The 17,383-nt window shown below is 44.5% G+C and overlaps 1 protein-coding gene across 1 annotated transcript; it reads left to right on the forward strand.

Moving 5' to 3' along the window:
• Nucleotides 1-11,494: 11,494 nt before the first annotated feature.
• On the forward strand, nucleotides 11,495-16,084 carry LOC109884872 (somatostatin receptor type 5; the record flags this gene model as incomplete). The annotated part of the gene is made up of 5 exons (XM_031819250.1): nucleotides 11,495-11,867; nucleotides 12,384-12,770; nucleotides 14,696-14,885; nucleotides 15,603-15,685; nucleotides 15,935-16,084. Coding segments are annotated over exons 1-5 (1,179 nt in total), but the record flags the coding sequence as incomplete, so codon positions are not given.
• Nucleotides 16,085-17,383: the final 1,299 nt, after the last annotated feature.

A 17,383-nucleotide genomic window follows, 5' to 3' on the forward strand; every position in this document is an offset into this window, starting at 1 on the left:
ATTTAAGAAGACCATGGAAGACCAGCTTGTATTGCTCAGTCTAATTGGTCTGATTATAAAGGCTGCCCATAGGCTGAACAGACACCTGCTCAGACTCACACACTTCTGATAGACTCAAACAGCTGCAAATGCAGATGTCAAAGTGTCGCAGACAAAAGCCTTTAACAAATGCAGCATATGGCATTACATTTCCACATGCAAATAGCCCTTTCCGGTAGTGGTCAAACCCTGCCATTCTGATAGCAGCTATGAACCCAATCAGTCCTCCATGACCACACAATTATTTTATTTTACCTTTATTTAAATAAGCAAGTCAGTTAAGAACAAATTCTTATTTTCAATGACGGCCTAGGAACAGTGGGTTAACTGCCTGTTCAGGGGCAGAACGACAGATTTGTACCTTGTCAGCTCGGGGGTTTGAACTTGCAACCTTCCGGTTACTAGTCCAACGCTCTAACTGAATGGCACAAATACACGTCTCAATTGTCTTCTTTAACCTGTCTCCTCCCCTTCATCTACACTGGTCGAAATGGATGGAAGAAGCAGTTGTTCCTAAAGTATTGTACACTCAGCGCAGATTGCTGGTGCTACAGGGAATATAAGGACACTGAAAACTGACTGTGATCTTGTAAGGTTGATTGTTTTTTGTTGTGTGGGTGAGAGAGAGGCCAACTAACTCCATCACCATGTTCACACTAAGCACTTGACACAACTACATTCTACTACTGTGCGTGTGTGTGTGTGTGTGTGTGTGTGTGTGTGTGTGTGTGTGTGTGTGTGTGTGTGTGTGTGTGTGTGTGTGTGTGCGTGCGTGCGTGCGTGCGTGCGTGCGTGCGTGCGTGCGTGCGTGCGTGCGTGTGTGTGTGTAGTAATGTCATTTGTAAATGTTTGGAACAACTTGACTGTCGAATCTCAATTCTGTAGAGACAACCTGATTCATCCCTGAATAAAGACAAAGGATTCACAACATAGAAATTCACTGAGTTTAGACTGCTTCACAACATAGAAATTCACTGAGTTTAGACTGCTTCACAACATAGAAATTCACTGAGTTTAGACTGCTTCACAACATAGAAATTCACTGAGTTAGACTGCTTCACAACATAGAAATTCACTGAGTTAGACTGCTTCACAACATAGAAATTCACTGAGTTAGACTGCTTCACAACATAGAAATTCACTGAGTTTAGACTGCTTCACAACATAGAAATTCACTGAGTTAGACTGCTTCACAACATAGAAATTCACTGAGTTAGACTGCTTCACAACATAGAAATTCACTGAGTTAGACTGCTTCACAACATAGAAATTCACTGAGTTTAGACTGCTTCACAACATAGAAATTCACTGAGTTTAGACTGCTTCACAACATAGAAATTCACTGAGTTTAGACTGCTTCACAACATAGAAATTCACTGAGTTTAGACTGCTTCACAACATAGAAATTCACTGAGTTTAGACTGCTTCACAACATAGAAATTCACTGAGTTTAGACTGCTTCACAACATAGAAATTCACTGAGTTTAGACTGCTTCACAACATAGAAATTCACTGAGTTTAGACTGCTTCACAACATAGAAATTCACTGAGTTTAGACTGCTTCACAACATAGAAATTCACTGAGTTAGACTGCTTCACAACATAGAAATTCACTGAGTTTAGACTGCTTCACAACATAGAAATTCACTGAGTTTAGACTGCTTCACAACATAGAAATTCACTGAGTTTAGACTGCTTCACAACATAGAAATTCACTGAGTGTAGACTGCTTCACAACATAGAAATTCACTGAGTTAGACTGCTTCACAACATAGAATTCACTGAGTTTAGACTGCTTCACAACATAGAAATTCACTGAGTTAGACTGCTTCACAACATAGAAATTCACTGAGTTAGACTGCTTCACAACATAGAAATTCACTGAGTTAGACTGCTTCACAACATAGAAATTTCACTGAGTTAGACTGCTTCACAACATAGAAATTCACTGAGTTTAGACTGCTTCACAACATAGAAATTCACTTGAGTTTAGACTTGCTTCACAACATAGAAATTCACTGAGTTTAGACTGCTTCACAACATAGAAATTCACTGAGTTTAGACTGCTTCACAACATAGAAATTCACTGAGTTTAGACTGCTTCACAACATAGAAATTCACTGAGTTAGACTGCTTCACAACATAGAAATTCACTGAGTTTAGACTGCTTCACAACATAGAAATTCACTGAGTTTAGACTGCTTCACAACATAGAAATTCACTGAGTTTAGACTGCTTCACAACATAGAAATTCACTGAGTTTAGACTGCTTCACAACATAGAAATTCACTGAGTTTAGACTGCTTCACAACATAGAAATTCACTGAGTTTAGACTGCTTCACAACATAGAAATTCACTGAGTTTAGACTGCTTCACAACATAGAAATTCACTGAGTTAGACTGCTTCACAACATAGAAATTCACTGAGTTAGACTGCTTCACAACATAGAAATTCACTGAGTTAGACTGCTTCACAACATAGAAATTCACTGAGTTAGACTGCTTCACAACATAGAAATTCACTGAGTTTAGACTGCTTCACAACATAGAAATTCACTGAGTTAGACTGCTTCACAACATAGAAATTCACTGAGTTAGACTGCTTCACAACATAGAAATTCACTGAGTTTAGACTGCTTCACAACATAGAAATTCACTGAGTTAGACTGCTTCACAACATAGTAATTCCTTGAGTTAGACTGCTTCTCTATTCTACCTTTATTCTACCCTATTCTACCTTTATTCTACCATATTCTACCTTTATTCTACCCTATTCTACCTTTATTCTACCCTATTCTACCCTATTCTACCCTTTTCTACCATATTCTACCCTATTCTACCCTATTCTACCCTTTTCTACCATATTCTACCATATTCTACCTTTATTCTACCTTTATTCTACCATATTCTACCTTTATTCTACCTTTATTCTACCCTATTCTACCTTTATTATGCCTTATTCTGCCTTTATTCTACCCTATTGTACCTTTATTCTACCATATTGTACCTTTATTCTACCCTATTCTACCTTTATTCTACCATATTCTACCTTTATTCTACCCTATTCTACCTTTATTCTACCCTATTCTACCCTATTCTACCTTTTTCTACCATATTCTACCTTTATTCTACCTTTATTCTACCATATTCTACCTTTATTCTACCCTATACTACCTTTATTCTACCCTATTCTACCTTTATTCTACCTTTATTCGACCTATTTATACTTTATTCTGCCTTGTTCTGCAAATAAATCTAGGCCTATATTTACTTGCATACAAGAGCGTACTTGAATTAGAGTGTTTACTTAACCCATGTACCCTTACCAGGAGGGGACTACACCGGTTAACCATCAGGGACTTCTCTACACTTGAACCACTAGAGGGGGTTAGTTAGTTCACACATCAGTGTCCTAGGTTGCATCCCTATGTAGTGCACTACTTTTAACCAGAGACAATAGGGAATAGGGTGCCCTGGTCAAAGATAGTGCACCATAAATAGGGTAAATAGGGAATAGGGTGCCATACGGGACACAACCTCTAGTCTTCTATCCAGTCTGAAGCAATGGCCAGGACTGACTGGACTGGAGAGCCTCTCCTACTAAAGAGGGGGTTGAGTGGAGAGAGAGAGAGGGGGGGGGGAGAAAGGGAGTGGGAGAGAGGGAGAGAGGGAGAGAGAGAGAGAGAGAGAGAGAGAGAGAGAGAGAGAGAGAGAGAGAGAGAGAGAGAATAATTAAGAGATGAGAGGAAAGGAGAGAGAACAAATATTGATCTGGTTAGTGAAGAAAAAATATGGTTCTCCACTCAATCGAAAATTAAGTTTCCTTTTACCAAGACCGAGTTATCTAAATCTTAAGTAAGTCTCTGTGTGTGTGTGTGTGTGTGTGTGTGTGGTGTGTGTGTGTGTGTGTGTGTGTGTGTGTGTGTGTGTGTGTGTGTGTGTGTGTGTGTGTGCGCGCGGGGAAATCCTGATAACTGTATGCAGGTTGGGCACAAGGCTGTGCGGGTGTAGGGCTCGCCCCTTCTGACATCCCGTAGAGAATGTAATTACGTAACGATGAGGAGTCGCAGTCGTGCCCGCTCGATATAGAGCTGTCAACCGCGTCAGGTAACACCTGCGAGAGAGAGAGAGCGATCAGAACCCTGCCGCCTACGTGTTCTTTAGAACCCTCCAGGGCTCTGATCTGGCGTGAGAGGCTGCATGGCGTGAGACTTTACAGTTGATTCAACATCAGACTTCTCTATACCTTGTTGCTAGTGCGTCAGAAGAATACTGCGCTTCTGAATTGCTTTCTCTATGAGGTTCATGCGGGTAACTAAAGCATGTTGTGCCCACTGCTGATGTAAAAAGCACTTTATAAAATATATTTGATTGATTGATTGAACAACAACGGGTTTCATTGAGGGTCATGTTCATCTAACCTAGTAGAACGGATTTGAGTCGTGATCCTCTCCAGGGGGGAGACTACCGTACATCAGACCTCAATTTACCTCTCATCCTCTTTCCCTCTTTTCCTCTCTCTTCCTCTCACTCTCTAACTCGCCGCATGGTATGCGCGCAGGTGAGCGAGTACCAACACGAGCGTCTTATCGGTAATAGGTAGGGTGAGGGACGGTTGTGTGCGGAGCAGACAATGCAGGGGCGAAACCTGCACGGCAACATCTTGGTGACGTCATCTGAGAGCGGGATAAATGCCACGCACGTTACTCGGCCGAGTGTTAAATACCCCTGCCCCGTACGCGGGAATCAGACTCCCTCTCTCTCCCTCTCCAAAAAGAACCTGCGTGCGCGAGCTCCCCCGTCACACGCACTTATCTGCTAAAGGTGTTTCTTGAGAGAAAAAAAGGCAACGTTAAAACATACCCCTTACCCTAAGTCAAGTGCTTTTGAGAAACCTTGATGAGATATTGAAGGTGACCAGGAACAGCCTTGGGCGGAGGTGATTCACTTTACATCCAACAGCAGACCACCATTTCCTCCATGATCTTACCCGACTGAGGCGAGACATTCCTGGGAAGGTGTCGAAGGAAAGCCGCCCAACTAGATAAAAACAGGTTGAATCAACGTTGTTTCCAAGTTATAAAAAAAGCCAAAGTGATGACGTATAATCAATGTGGAAAATTGATTTGATTTGCAAAAAGACATCAGCGTGTTTCCTATTTTTTTTGTTTCCTATTCACCTAATTCAAATGACATGGTGCCATTTTTTGTTGAATTCAAGTTGAATTCACGTTAGTTGACAACTCAACCAAATGCAAATCTAAACAAGACGTTGAAATGACGTCTGTGCCCAGTGGGGCCTGCCTCGGTTGGGACTGGCTGCGAGACTGGAGCGCATAGGAGAGAAGCTATATAGGATAGCATCAACCTACAGATCAACTTGACTGGGTTTCAAACCACTGCGAGCAAAAGCTACGTGAGCCGGAAAAGTTGTGAGGAAGATCCGGAGAGATGCCGACACCCAGCGCAGAAGAGTAGCCTATGTTTTTCAAACTCCGGTTCATAGACATGGACCGATACCATTCCCTTGGATAATAGTGACCTTTCCGTCAGATAGTTAGCTGACACCGGTTAAGTCAGTGATGAAGTAATGCTTCAAATCAAAACGGTGCTCCAAGTAGGAAGACGAGCAGAGCGAGAGAGAAGTAGAGACGCTGCGCTAGAGTGATCAGTACCAATACCATGGACAGCGACTGAGCGCGTCAGGTTCGCTCCGCTCTCTCACCTCAACCGAAAAAAACGGGTTGGAATTTGAAATATTTCATGAAATATTGAAAATACACGTTTTTGGGGGGGGATGTAACGTTTTTCTCAGGATTTTGATTGTTTTCTGAGCGAACCATGAGAAGAGAAGTACTTTTATCTTCGGACTTGTCCCCCTTCATCTTTGGAAATCGGTTCAGTCATCTAAATCTTTAGACTCTTTCTTCTCGCTGTCTTTAAAGTTTGCAATACATCGGAATCTGAATTTCTACTTAAGCTTCCTTGAGAATGCGCACTTAAAGCCAGGTAAAATTTAGCCTAACATTATTTTATAACCTACAATCTCATATAGCCTACATAACCGAGACAACAAAAACATGTTTTGTTAGGGTGTTTGAGACTCCTATATGTTGAAGTAGGTCTATGTGTATACTGACAGTGCGACATTTTGGCAGTTAAGCAATTTTTTTCTACTTACCCAAAGTCAGACGAATTAGTGGATAGGCTACCATTTTTATGTCTCTGCGTGCAGTTTGAAGGACAGTCGAAGGTAGCTTCTGGAGCCATTGCTTACTATTGTTAGCGCAATGAATAGAAGTCAACAGGAACCGTTAGCATGCTAGCTGTTCATGTAGACTTCCAGCCATTGAGCTACCGCTAGCCAACTGCACGTAGAAACATACACACGGTAGGCCTATCCATGATATCATCTGACTCTGGTTAAGTTACCGACACAGCTTTTAAACAGCGTGCAGAAAAGGCTTTTAACACGGCATGCCTGTGCTTGTTGCAGTTAGATTAGTTGTTTACTCGATGTCATGGGTGAGCATGCAGTGTGTGTATGTGTGTGTATGTCTGTGTGTGTGTGTATGTCTGTGTGTATACCATGGGGAGAACAAGTATTTGATAACCTGCAAAATCGTCAGTGTTTCCTACTTACAAAGCATGTAGAGGTCTGTAATTTGTATCATAGGTACACTTCAACTGTGAGAGACGGAATCTAAAACAAAAATCCTGAAAATCACATTGTATGATTTTTAAGTAAGTAATTTGCATTTTATTGCATGACATAAGTATTTGATACATCAGAAAAGCAGAACTTAATATTTGGTACAGAAACCTTTGTTTGCAATTACAGAGATCATACGTTTCCTGTAGTTCTTGACCAGGTTTGCACACACTGCAGCAGGGATTTTGGCCCACTCCTCCATACAGACCTTCTCCAGATCCTTCAGGTTTCGGGGCTGTCGCTGGGCAATACGGACTTTCAGCTCCCTCCAAAGATTTTCTATTGGGTTCAGGTCTGGAGACTGGCTAGGCCACTCCAGGACCTTGAGATGCTTCTTACGGAGCCACTCCTCAGTTGCCCTGGCTGTGTGTTTTGGGTCGTTGTCATGCTGGATGACCCAGCCACGACCCATCTTCAATGCTCTTACTGAGGGAAGGAGGTTGTTGGCCAAGATCTTGCGATACATGGCCCCATCCATCCTCCCCTCAATAAGGTGCAGTCGTCCTGTCCCCTTTGCAGAGAAGCATCCCCAAAGAATGATGTTTCCACCTCCATGCGTCACGGTTAGGATGGTGTTCTTGGGGTTGTACTCATCCTTCTTCTTCCTCCAAACACAGAGAGTGGAGTTTAGACCTAAAAGCTCTATTTTTGTCTCATCAGACCACATGACCTTCTCCGATTCCTCCTCTGGATCATCCAGATGGTCATTGGCAAACTTCAGACGGGCCTGAACATGCGCTGGCTTGAGCAGGAGGACTTTGCGTGCGCTGCAGGATTTTAATCCATGACGGTGTAGTGTGTTACTAATGGTTTTCTTTGAGACTGTGGTCCCAGCTCTCTTCAGGTCGACCAGGTCCTGCCGTGTAGTTCTGGGCTGATCCCTCACCTTTCTCATGATCATTGATGCCCCACGAGGTGAGATCTTGCATGGAGCCCCAGACCGAGGGTGATTGACCGTCATCTTGAACTTCTTCCATTTTCTAATAATTGCGCCAACAGTTGTTGCCTTCCCACCAAGCTGCTTGCCTATTGTCCTGTAGCCCATCCCAGCCTTGTGCAGGTCTACAATTTTATCCCTGATGTCCTTACACAGCCCCCTGGTCTTGGCCATTGTGGAGAGGTTGGAGTCTGTTTGATTGAGTGTGTGTACAGGTGTCTTTTACACAGGTAACGAGTTCAAACAGGTGCAGTTAATACAGGTAATGTGTGGAGAACAGGAGGGCTTCTTAAAGAAAAACTAACAGGTCTGTGAGAGCCGGAATTCTTACTGGTTGGTAGGTGATCAAATACTTATGTCATGCAATAAAATGCTAATTAATTACTTAAAAATCATACAATGTGATTTTCTGGATTTTTGTTTTAGTCTCTCACAGTTGAAGTGTACCTATGATAAAAATGACAGACCTCTACATGCTTTGTAAGTAGGAAAACCTGCAAAATCGGCAGTGTATCAAATACTTGTTCTCCCCACTGTATATGTGTGTATGTGTGTGTATGTGTGTGTATATGTGTGTATGTGTGTGTATATGTGTGTATGTGTGTGTATGTGTGTGTATATGTGTGTATGTGTGTGTATATGTGTGTATATGTGTGTATGTGTGTGTATGTGTGTGTATATGTGTGTATGTGTGTGTATGTGTGTATGTGTGTGTATGTGTGTGTATGTGTGTGTATGTGTGTATGTGTGTGTATGTGTGTGTATATGTGTGTATGTGTGTGTATATGTGTGTATGTGTGTGTATGTGTGTGTATATGTGTGTATATGTGTGTATGTGTGTGTATATGTGTGTATGTGTGTAAGTGTGTAGAAAAAGAGGAAGTGAGAGAGCAGCGTTATTAATATATTGAACAACACAAAGCCTCTGGGAGAAGATGATTGTGTTGTATATCAAGATCATCATTATCATGTGTTACACTTCATTATCCTCTACCCTGTATTCTGTAAGAGCATAACCAGGGCCGAGACATGTTAATGTTGTTTTTCTAACTGGTCAACCAGTAAAGCACATGATTACATCCAGTACAAGGGAGGTTTCCGAGAAAGATTAAGAGTCTCATCCTGAACTAAAACCCAATGAGATTATTCTATTCCCCGAGCTGACAAGAATTTTTCGTTCTGCCTCTGAACAAGGCAGTCAACCCACTGTTCCTAGGCCAGTCAACCCACTGTTCCTAGGCCAGTTAACCCACTGTTCCTAGGCCAGTTAACCCACTGTTCCTAGGCCAGTCAACCCACTGTTCCTAGGCCAGTTAACCCACTGTTCCTAGGCCAGTTAACCCACTGTTCCTAGGCCAGTTAACCCACTGTTCCTAGGCCAGTTAACCCACTGTTCCTAGGCCAGTTAACCCACTGTTCCCAGGCCGTCATTGAAAATAAGAATTTGTTCTTAACTGACTTGTCTAGATAAATAAAGGTCAAATAAATAAAACATTTAAGAAAATGGAAAGTGTTTTTAAGTCCAGAACTACAGGCTGCTCCAGTTAGGGGCTTCAACCTGCTCGCGTTTAGTCCTCCGTGCACCTTTTAAAGGGAATGTTCTCGTGTTTTGTCCTCCGTGCACGTTTTAAAGGGAATGTTGTCGTGTTTAGTCCTCCGTGCACCTTTTAAAGGGAATGTTCTCGTGTTTAGTCCTCCGTGCACCTTTTAAAGGGAATGTTCTCGTGTTTAGTCCTCCGTGCACCTTTTAAAGGGAATGTTCTCGTGTTTAGTCCCTCCGTGCACCTTTTAAAGGGAATGTTCTCGTGTTTAGTCCTCCGTGCACCTTTTAAAGGGAATGTTCTCGTGTTTAGTCCTCCGTGCACCTTTTAAAGGGAATGTTCTCGTGTTAGTCCTCCGTGCACCTTTTAAAGGGAATGTTCTCGTGTTTAGTCCTCCGTGCACCTTTTAAAGGGAATGTTCTCGTGTTTAGTCCTCCGTGCACGTTTTAAAGGGAATGTTGTCGTGTTTAGTCCTCCGTGCACCTTTTAAAGGGAATGTTCTCGTGTTTAGTCCTCCGTGCACCTTTTAAAGGGAATGTTCTCGTGTTTAGTCCTCCGTGCACCTTTTAAAGGGAATGTTCTCGCGTTTGGATAGACCACATTTACGGTAAACGCTGCAAATGTCAACTTAATCGGGAAGTTACCTTTAAATGTAAATTGCACTATAACACAGACGTTCCTCTGTCTAGATGAAATCCAGCCCTTAGCCTAACCTGAGTTGTTTTATGAGACTGAGATGGGGACACACACAGGGGTGGGCGACTCCAGTCCTCAGGGGCCTGATTGGTGTCACAGTTTTGCCCCAGCTAACACACCTGACTCCAATAATCACCTAATCATGATCTTGAGTTTAGAATGCCATCTGATTAACCAGCTGCGTTTGCTAAGGATGGGGGGAAAGTGTGACGCCAATCAGAACCCAGAGGACTGGAGTGGCCCACCCTGTCTGGGGGAAAAACACTGACATTCACTTATATCAGAGGGAAACAGTGTGGGAAAGTGTTATGTGTGTGTGTGTGGTTCCTGTCTCCCTGCTCCAGAACCATCATTAGGGTGTGTGTGTGTGTGTGTGAGAGAGAGAGTGCGTCAGGTTCAAGTACGGGTGACTGCATATATGTGTGTGTCTTTGAGCGTGTGTGTGTGTGTGTGTGACTTCTTGGAATCGTCGGTGTGTGTCTCCGCCCACCATGTATTCTCAGTGGGCACTGGGATGTCTGGGATGTCTGGGATGTCTGGGATGTCTGGGATGTCTGGGATGTCTGGGATGTCTGGGATGTCTGGGATGTCTGGGATGTCTGGGATGCCAAGCTCTGCAGTACACACACACTCCAGTGATGCGCAGGTTGACTCATAACCCTCAGTCAGTGTATAAAAGAGAAAACAACGAATAAAAAACACCATGAATGTATTATCATTGTGCCGTTCATATCAGTAGACGACATTGACGTTTTGACATGTATTGTTTGTATCTGGCATTAGTGCAGAAGTCTCCGCTTTAGGGCCTAGCCGTATCCGCACCAAATACAAACACATTTTTATTTATTTAGATTTAAAAAAAATGTCATCTTTATTTAACTCGGCAAGTCAGTTTAGAACACATTCTTATTTACAATGACGGCCCACCTCCAAATGCTTTTGGGAACTTGGGCAGAAAAAGAGAACAGGAACTGTGGAATGTTAGGAATGGGAATGTTAGGAATGGGAATGTTAGGAATGGGAATGTTAGGAATGGGAATGTTAGGAATGGGAATGTTAGGACTGGGAATGTTAGGAATGGGAATGTTAGGAATGGGAATGTTAGGAATGGGAATGTTAGGAATGGGAATGTTAGGAATGGGAATGTTAGGAATGGGAATGTATAGGAATGTTCTATATTCGCAGGTCAGGATTGGGTGGAGACCTCAGATGTTCACTTCATCACATGTAGTCGGGTGGTTGTGGATGGGTGTGGGTGAACAAACAGCTAACACATGCATCACACGCACACACACACACACACACACACACACACACACACACACACACACACACACACACACACACACACACACACACACACACACACAGAATCATACATTTTTACTGGAGTTTTACAGTAGACAGAGTTGCATTCCTTTTATCACAGAGACTCACACACCTCTTTTACTTTTCTGTCTCTTCTGCTGCAGGTCTGAAGGTCCCCTCCCTCCCTCCCTCCCTCCCTCCCTCCCTCCCTCCCTCCCTCCCTCCCTCCCTCCCTCCCTCCCTCCCTCCCTCCCTCCCTCCACAATGGAGCCTCTGGACAGGACAGGCTGGACACTGCTCTCTGGTGACCCCAACACCTCCACTCCCAACCTGGAGTCTCACTACTCTTACCCTGATTCTGGTCCTGCAACCCCATCCTTCCCCTCCCCATCCTTGTTCCCCAGTTCCTCCTCCAACGTGTCCAGTCAGAGCGTCCCGTTCCAGGGCAGCAGTACCCTGATGACTGCGGTCATCTCCCTGAGTGTGTTCGTGGTCGGCCTGATCGGTAACACCCTGGCCATCTACGTGGTGCTACGCTACGCCAAGATGAAGACCGTCACAAACATCTATATTCTGAACCTGGCAGTCGCAGACGAACTCTACATCCTGGGACTTCCCTTCCTCACCACCCAGGTAGCCTAGAGGTCAGAGTTTAGAGATTAACTCTACATCCTGGAACTTCCCTTCCTCACCACCCAGGTAGCATAGAGGTCAGAGTTTAGAGGTCAGAGATGAACTGTACACCCTGGGATTTCCCTTCCTCACCACCCAGGTAGCACAGAGGTCAGAGGTCAGAGGTTAGAGACACACTGTACACCCTAGGATTTCCCTTCCCCACCACCCAGGTAGCCTAGAGGTTAGAGGAGTGGGCCAGCAACCAGAGGGTTTTCGGTTTGAATCCTAGCTCCGACAAGGCAACATCTGGTCTGGAGTAAGAGTAACTGAAAGGTATCTGGCATCAGTGTCCAAGATGCCATCTCATCTCTGGCCGTTGTGCCCTTAAGCAAGGCACTTAAGCTGTAAACGGCCCTCTGCGCCAACCTCTGTGTCTGTTTGTCTTTCTGAGGGGTTTGAATAAAGCAGAAGACAACTTACAATGAAGTAATATATTTTTCTTCCTCCTCCTCCTCTTCCTCCTCCTCCTTCCAGAACGTTCTCTCCTACTGGCCGTTCGGCTCCTTCCTGTGTCGCGTGCTGATGACCGCTGACTCCATGAGCCAGTTCACCTCCATCTTCTGCCTGACCGTGATGTCTATCGACCGCTACCTGGCCGTGGTCCACCCCATACGGTCTACAAAATGGCGGCGACCGCGAGTGGCGAAGGTGGTGAGCGCCGCGGTGTGGGCGTTGTCATTGGTGGTTGTCCTGCCCGTGGTCGTGTTCTCCGGCGTTCAGGACACGTTCAACTCGTGTAACATTAGCTGGCCGGAGCCGCAGGATGTGTGGTCGACCGTGTTTATCCTGTACACAGCTACGCTGGGGTTCTTCGGACCGCTCCTGGTCATCTGTCTCTGCTACCTGCTCATCGTGGTTAAGGTGGGGGGGTGGGGGGGGGGGGGGGGGTCATAGGTCAAAATCATTCTGGTTTTCTTCTGTGTTTCTGTGTTAGCTACAGTACCATTGTTTTGGTTGCTCGTTGTGGTCTGCATTATTAGACATGTTTGGTTCGGCTGTTTGAACTCTGACAGAGGATGTTTCTTTCATTCTTTCATTTGGTCATTAAATGCTTCTCTGTGTTGTTGTTTTGTGCAACAAGCTCTCACAGTCTCACCTCAGAATTAGACGTTTATCCATGTTTCTCAAACGTCAAATTTTGAAGTGTTTAAGGTTACATTTAGATATTAACTCTGAAATCTTAAGGTTAGATATTAACTCTGAATGGTTAAGGTTAGGGTATTAACTCTGAATGGTTAAGGTTAGGTATTAACTCTGAATGGTTAAGGTTAGGTATTAACTCTGGATGGTTAAGGTTAGGGTATTACCTCTGAATGGTTAAGGTTAGGGTATTAACTCTGAATGGTTAAGGTTAGGTATAAACTCTGAATGGTTAAGGTTAGGTATTAACTCTGAATGGTTAAGGTTAGGTATTAACTCTGAATGGTTAAGGTTAGGTATTAACTCTGAATGGTTAAGGTTAGGGTATTAACTCTGAATGGTTAAGGTTAGGTATTAACTCTGAATGGTTAAGGTTAGGTATAAACTCTGAATGGTTAAGGCTAGATATTAACTCTGAAATCTTAAGGTTAGGGTATTAACTCTGAATGGTTAAGGTTTGGGAATTAACTCTGAATGGTTAAGGTTTGGGTATTAACTCTGAATGGTTAAGGTTAGGGTATTAACTCTGAATGGCTAAGGTTAGGGTATTAACTCTAAATGGTTAAGGTTAGGGTATTAACTCTGAATGGTTAAGGTTAGGGTATTAACTCTGAATGGTTAAGGATAGGGTATTAACTCTGAATGGTTAAGGTTTGGGTATTAACTCTGAATGGTTAAGGTTAGGGTATTAACTCTGAATGGTTAAGGTTAGGGTATTAACTCTGAATGGTTAAGGTTAGGGTATTAACTCTGAATGGTTAAGGTTTGGGTATTAACTCTGAATGGTTAGGTTAGGTATTAACTCTGAATGGTTAAGGTTAGGGTATTAACTCTGAATGGTTAAGGTTAGGGTATTAACTCTGAATGGTTAAGGTTAGAGTATTAACTCTGATTGGTTAAGGTTTGGGTATTAACTCTGAATGGTTAAGGTTAGGGTATTAACTCTGAATGGTTAAGGTTAGGGTATTAAACTCTGAATGGTTAAGGTTAGGGTATTAACTCTGAATGGTTAAGGTTAGGGTATTAACTCTGAATGGTTAAGGTTAGGGTATTAACTCTGAATGGTTAAGGTTAGGGTATTAACTCTGAATGGTTAAGGTTTGGGTATTAACTATGAATGGTTAAGGTTTGGGTATTAACTCTGAATGGTTAAGGTTTGGGTATTAACTCTGAATGGTTAAGGTTAGGGTATTGACTCTGAATGGTTAAGGTTAGGGTATTAACTCTGAATGGTTAAGGTTTGGGTTGGGCTTCAAACAAAGATTTTAAAAAACAACCTTATATGGCTGGATTTGAACATACAACCTTTGCACCAGAGGCAGATGCTTTCACCCATCTACAACACCCCATCAAAACCCCAACCTACTTGAATGCACTCACTGGTGCCCCTAGTGGTCTGTTTCCACACCACCTCCCCACCTCAGACCTGGATGGACTAATACTGACTTGTGTCCCGGGTGACCTGGCTGGTTTCTGGTCATTATCTTCAAGGTGTGTGAGAAAGCATTCCGGAATATTATTGTGTTCTGTTTTGTCATTCCAACCATTCTTTTCTGTGTGTGTTTTATATTGACCTATTTGTATGTAAGAGAGATTCTGCTGCAACGTTCCCTTCTCTAACCAACACCATTTTGTTCCTCCTCCAGGTGAAGTCTTCAGGTGTGCGGGCGGGCTTCACCAAGCGTCGGCGGTCAGAGCGCAAGGTGACCCGTATGGTGGTGATCATCGTGGTGGTCTTCGTCCTCTGCTGGCTCCCCTTCTTCATCATCAACATCATCAACCTCATCATCATCATCCCAGAGTCCTCCGTGACCGCCGGCGTCTACTTCTTCTCTGGTACCAGAAGAAACCTAATAGGCTGCATCCCAAATAGCACCCTAATCCCTGTGTAGTGTACTACTGTTTACCAGAGCCCTATGGGGAATAAGCTACACTCACTCTTACCCTAAGGGGGAGAGGGTTGGAGAGAGGAGGAGAGGGGAAAAGAGGGGGAGGAGAGGGGAAAGAGGGGGAGGGAATGGGGATGAGAGGGGAAACTGAAGGGAATGAGAGGGGAGGAGGGGGGAACGAGGGGGAGGGAATGGGGAAATGGGGAGGAGAGGGGGAGGAGAGTGAAAAGAAGGGGAGGAGAGGGGGAGGAAAGGGGAAAGAGGGATGGGAGAGAGAGAAACAGAGAAAGAGAGAGAGGGAGAGAGAGAAGGAGTGAGAGAGAGAGGTGGGAGAGAGAGGGAGAGAGAGAGAGAGAGAGAGAGAGAGAGAGAGAGAGAGAGAGAGAGAGAGAGAGAGAGAGAGAGAGAGGTGGGAGAGAGAGAAGGAGAGCAAGAGAAAGAGGTGGGAGAGAGAGAGAGGGTGGGAGAGAGAGAGAGATAGAGGTGGGAGGAGAGAGAGAGGGTGGGAGAGAGAGAGAGATAAATGTGGGAGAGAGAGAGAGAGAGAGAGAGGTGGGAGAGAGAGAGAGAGAGATAGAGGTGGGGAGAGGAGAGAGAGAGAGAGAGAGAGAAGGATAAAAGTGTGAGACAGACATTGACCATTAGTTTTGTCTCTACTCCCCAGTCATACTGTCCTATGTTAACTCCTGTGCCAACCCTCTGCTCTATGGCTTCCTGTCAGACAACTTCAGACAGAGCTTCAGAAAGGTGATTATTATTTATTCAACCTTATTTTAACCTTTATTTAAACAGGAAAATATAATTGCGAGGAAGACCTGGGGACCTGGAGGTGCTTCAAGGCCAGCAGCACCATAGCCTTCACACAAACAATCTGTTATTTCATAGAATAGACATTTATTAGTACATGTTCTGTATTTATATAAAATACCAGTTTTCCTCAGTGCTCACCACAGTGCATCGTCTTCATCGTGCCTTGTGCTTGATTTCTTCCGGAAGGTTCTGTGCGTGCGGAAGGCCAACGGCGTGGAGGATGGTGACCCCAGCGCCCCGAGGATGGAAAAACTAGAGAGACGACAAGAGACGACTCCTTTCCTGTCGCCTAGGAACCACGATGGACACAACGGACACACACCACAGAATAGCCAGGTGGGAGGGAGTGACACACGGCACACCAGCAGCCAGCTTGGAGTGGAGGGGAGGAGGACCAATCAGTGTTATAGTATAGGGAGGGAAGGAGGACCAATCAGTGTATAGTATAGGGAGGGAAGGAGGACCAATCAGTGTATAGTATAGGGAGGGAAGGAGGACCAATCAGTATATAGTATAGGGGAGGGAAGGAAGGAGGACCAATCAGTGTGTAGTATAGGGAGGGAAGGAGGACCAATCAGTGTATAGTATAGGAGGGGAGGAGGACCAATCAGTGTATAGTATAGGGAGGGAAGGAGGACCAATCAGTGTATAGTATAGGGAGGGAAGGAGGACCAATCAGTGTATAGTATAGGTAGGGAAGGAGGAGGACCAATCAGTGTTATAGTATAGGGAGGGAAGGAGGACCAATCAGTGTATAGTCTAGGGAAGGAAGGGAGGACCAATCAGTGTATAGTATCAGGGAGGGAAGGAGGACCAATCAGTGTATAGGATAGGGGGAGGGGAAGGAGGACCAATCAGTGTATAGTATAGGGAAGGAAGGAGGACAATCAGTGTATAGTATAGGGAGGGGAAGCGGACCAATCAGTGTATAATATAGGGAGGGGAGGAGGACCCATCAGTGTGTGGTATAGGGAGGGGAGGAGGACCAATCAGTTGTGGGGTTATAGGGAGGGGAGGAGGACCAATCAGTGTGTGGTATAGGAAGGGGAGGAGGACCAATCAGTGTGTGGTATAGGGATGGGGAGGAGGACCAATCAGTGTATAGTATAGGGAGGGGTGGAGGACCCAATCAGTGTGTGGTATAGGGAGGGGAGGCGGACCACTCAGTGTGTGGTATAGGGCGGGGAGGAGGACCAATCAGGGTGTTGTATAGGAGGGAGGAGGACCAATCAGTGTGTGGTCTATAGGGAGGGGAAGGAGGACCCAATCAGTGTATAGTATAGGAAGGGGAGAGGCACCTAATCAGTGTATAGTATAGGGAGGGGAGGACGGACCAATCAGTGTATAGTATCGGGAGGGAAGGGAGGACCAATCAGTGTATAGTATAGGGAGGGAAGGAGGACCAATCAGTGTATAGTATAGGGAGGGAAGGAGGACCAATCAGTGTATAGTATAGGGAAGGAAGGAGGACCAATCAGTGTATAGTATAGGGAGGGGAGGAGGACCAATCAGTGTATAGTATAGGGAGGGAAGGAGGACCAATCAGTGTATAGTATAAGGAGGGAAGGAGGACCAATCAGTGTATAGTATAGGGAGGGGTGGAGGACCAATCAGTGTATAGTATAGGGAGGGGAG

Source organism: Oncorhynchus kisutch, unplaced genomic scaffold, assembly GCF_002021735.2.
Source record: "Oncorhynchus kisutch isolate 150728-3 unplaced genomic scaffold, Okis_V2 scaffold1987, whole genome shotgun sequence".
Lineage (NCBI taxonomy): Eukaryota > Metazoa > Chordata > Actinopteri > Salmoniformes > Salmonidae > Oncorhynchus > Oncorhynchus kisutch.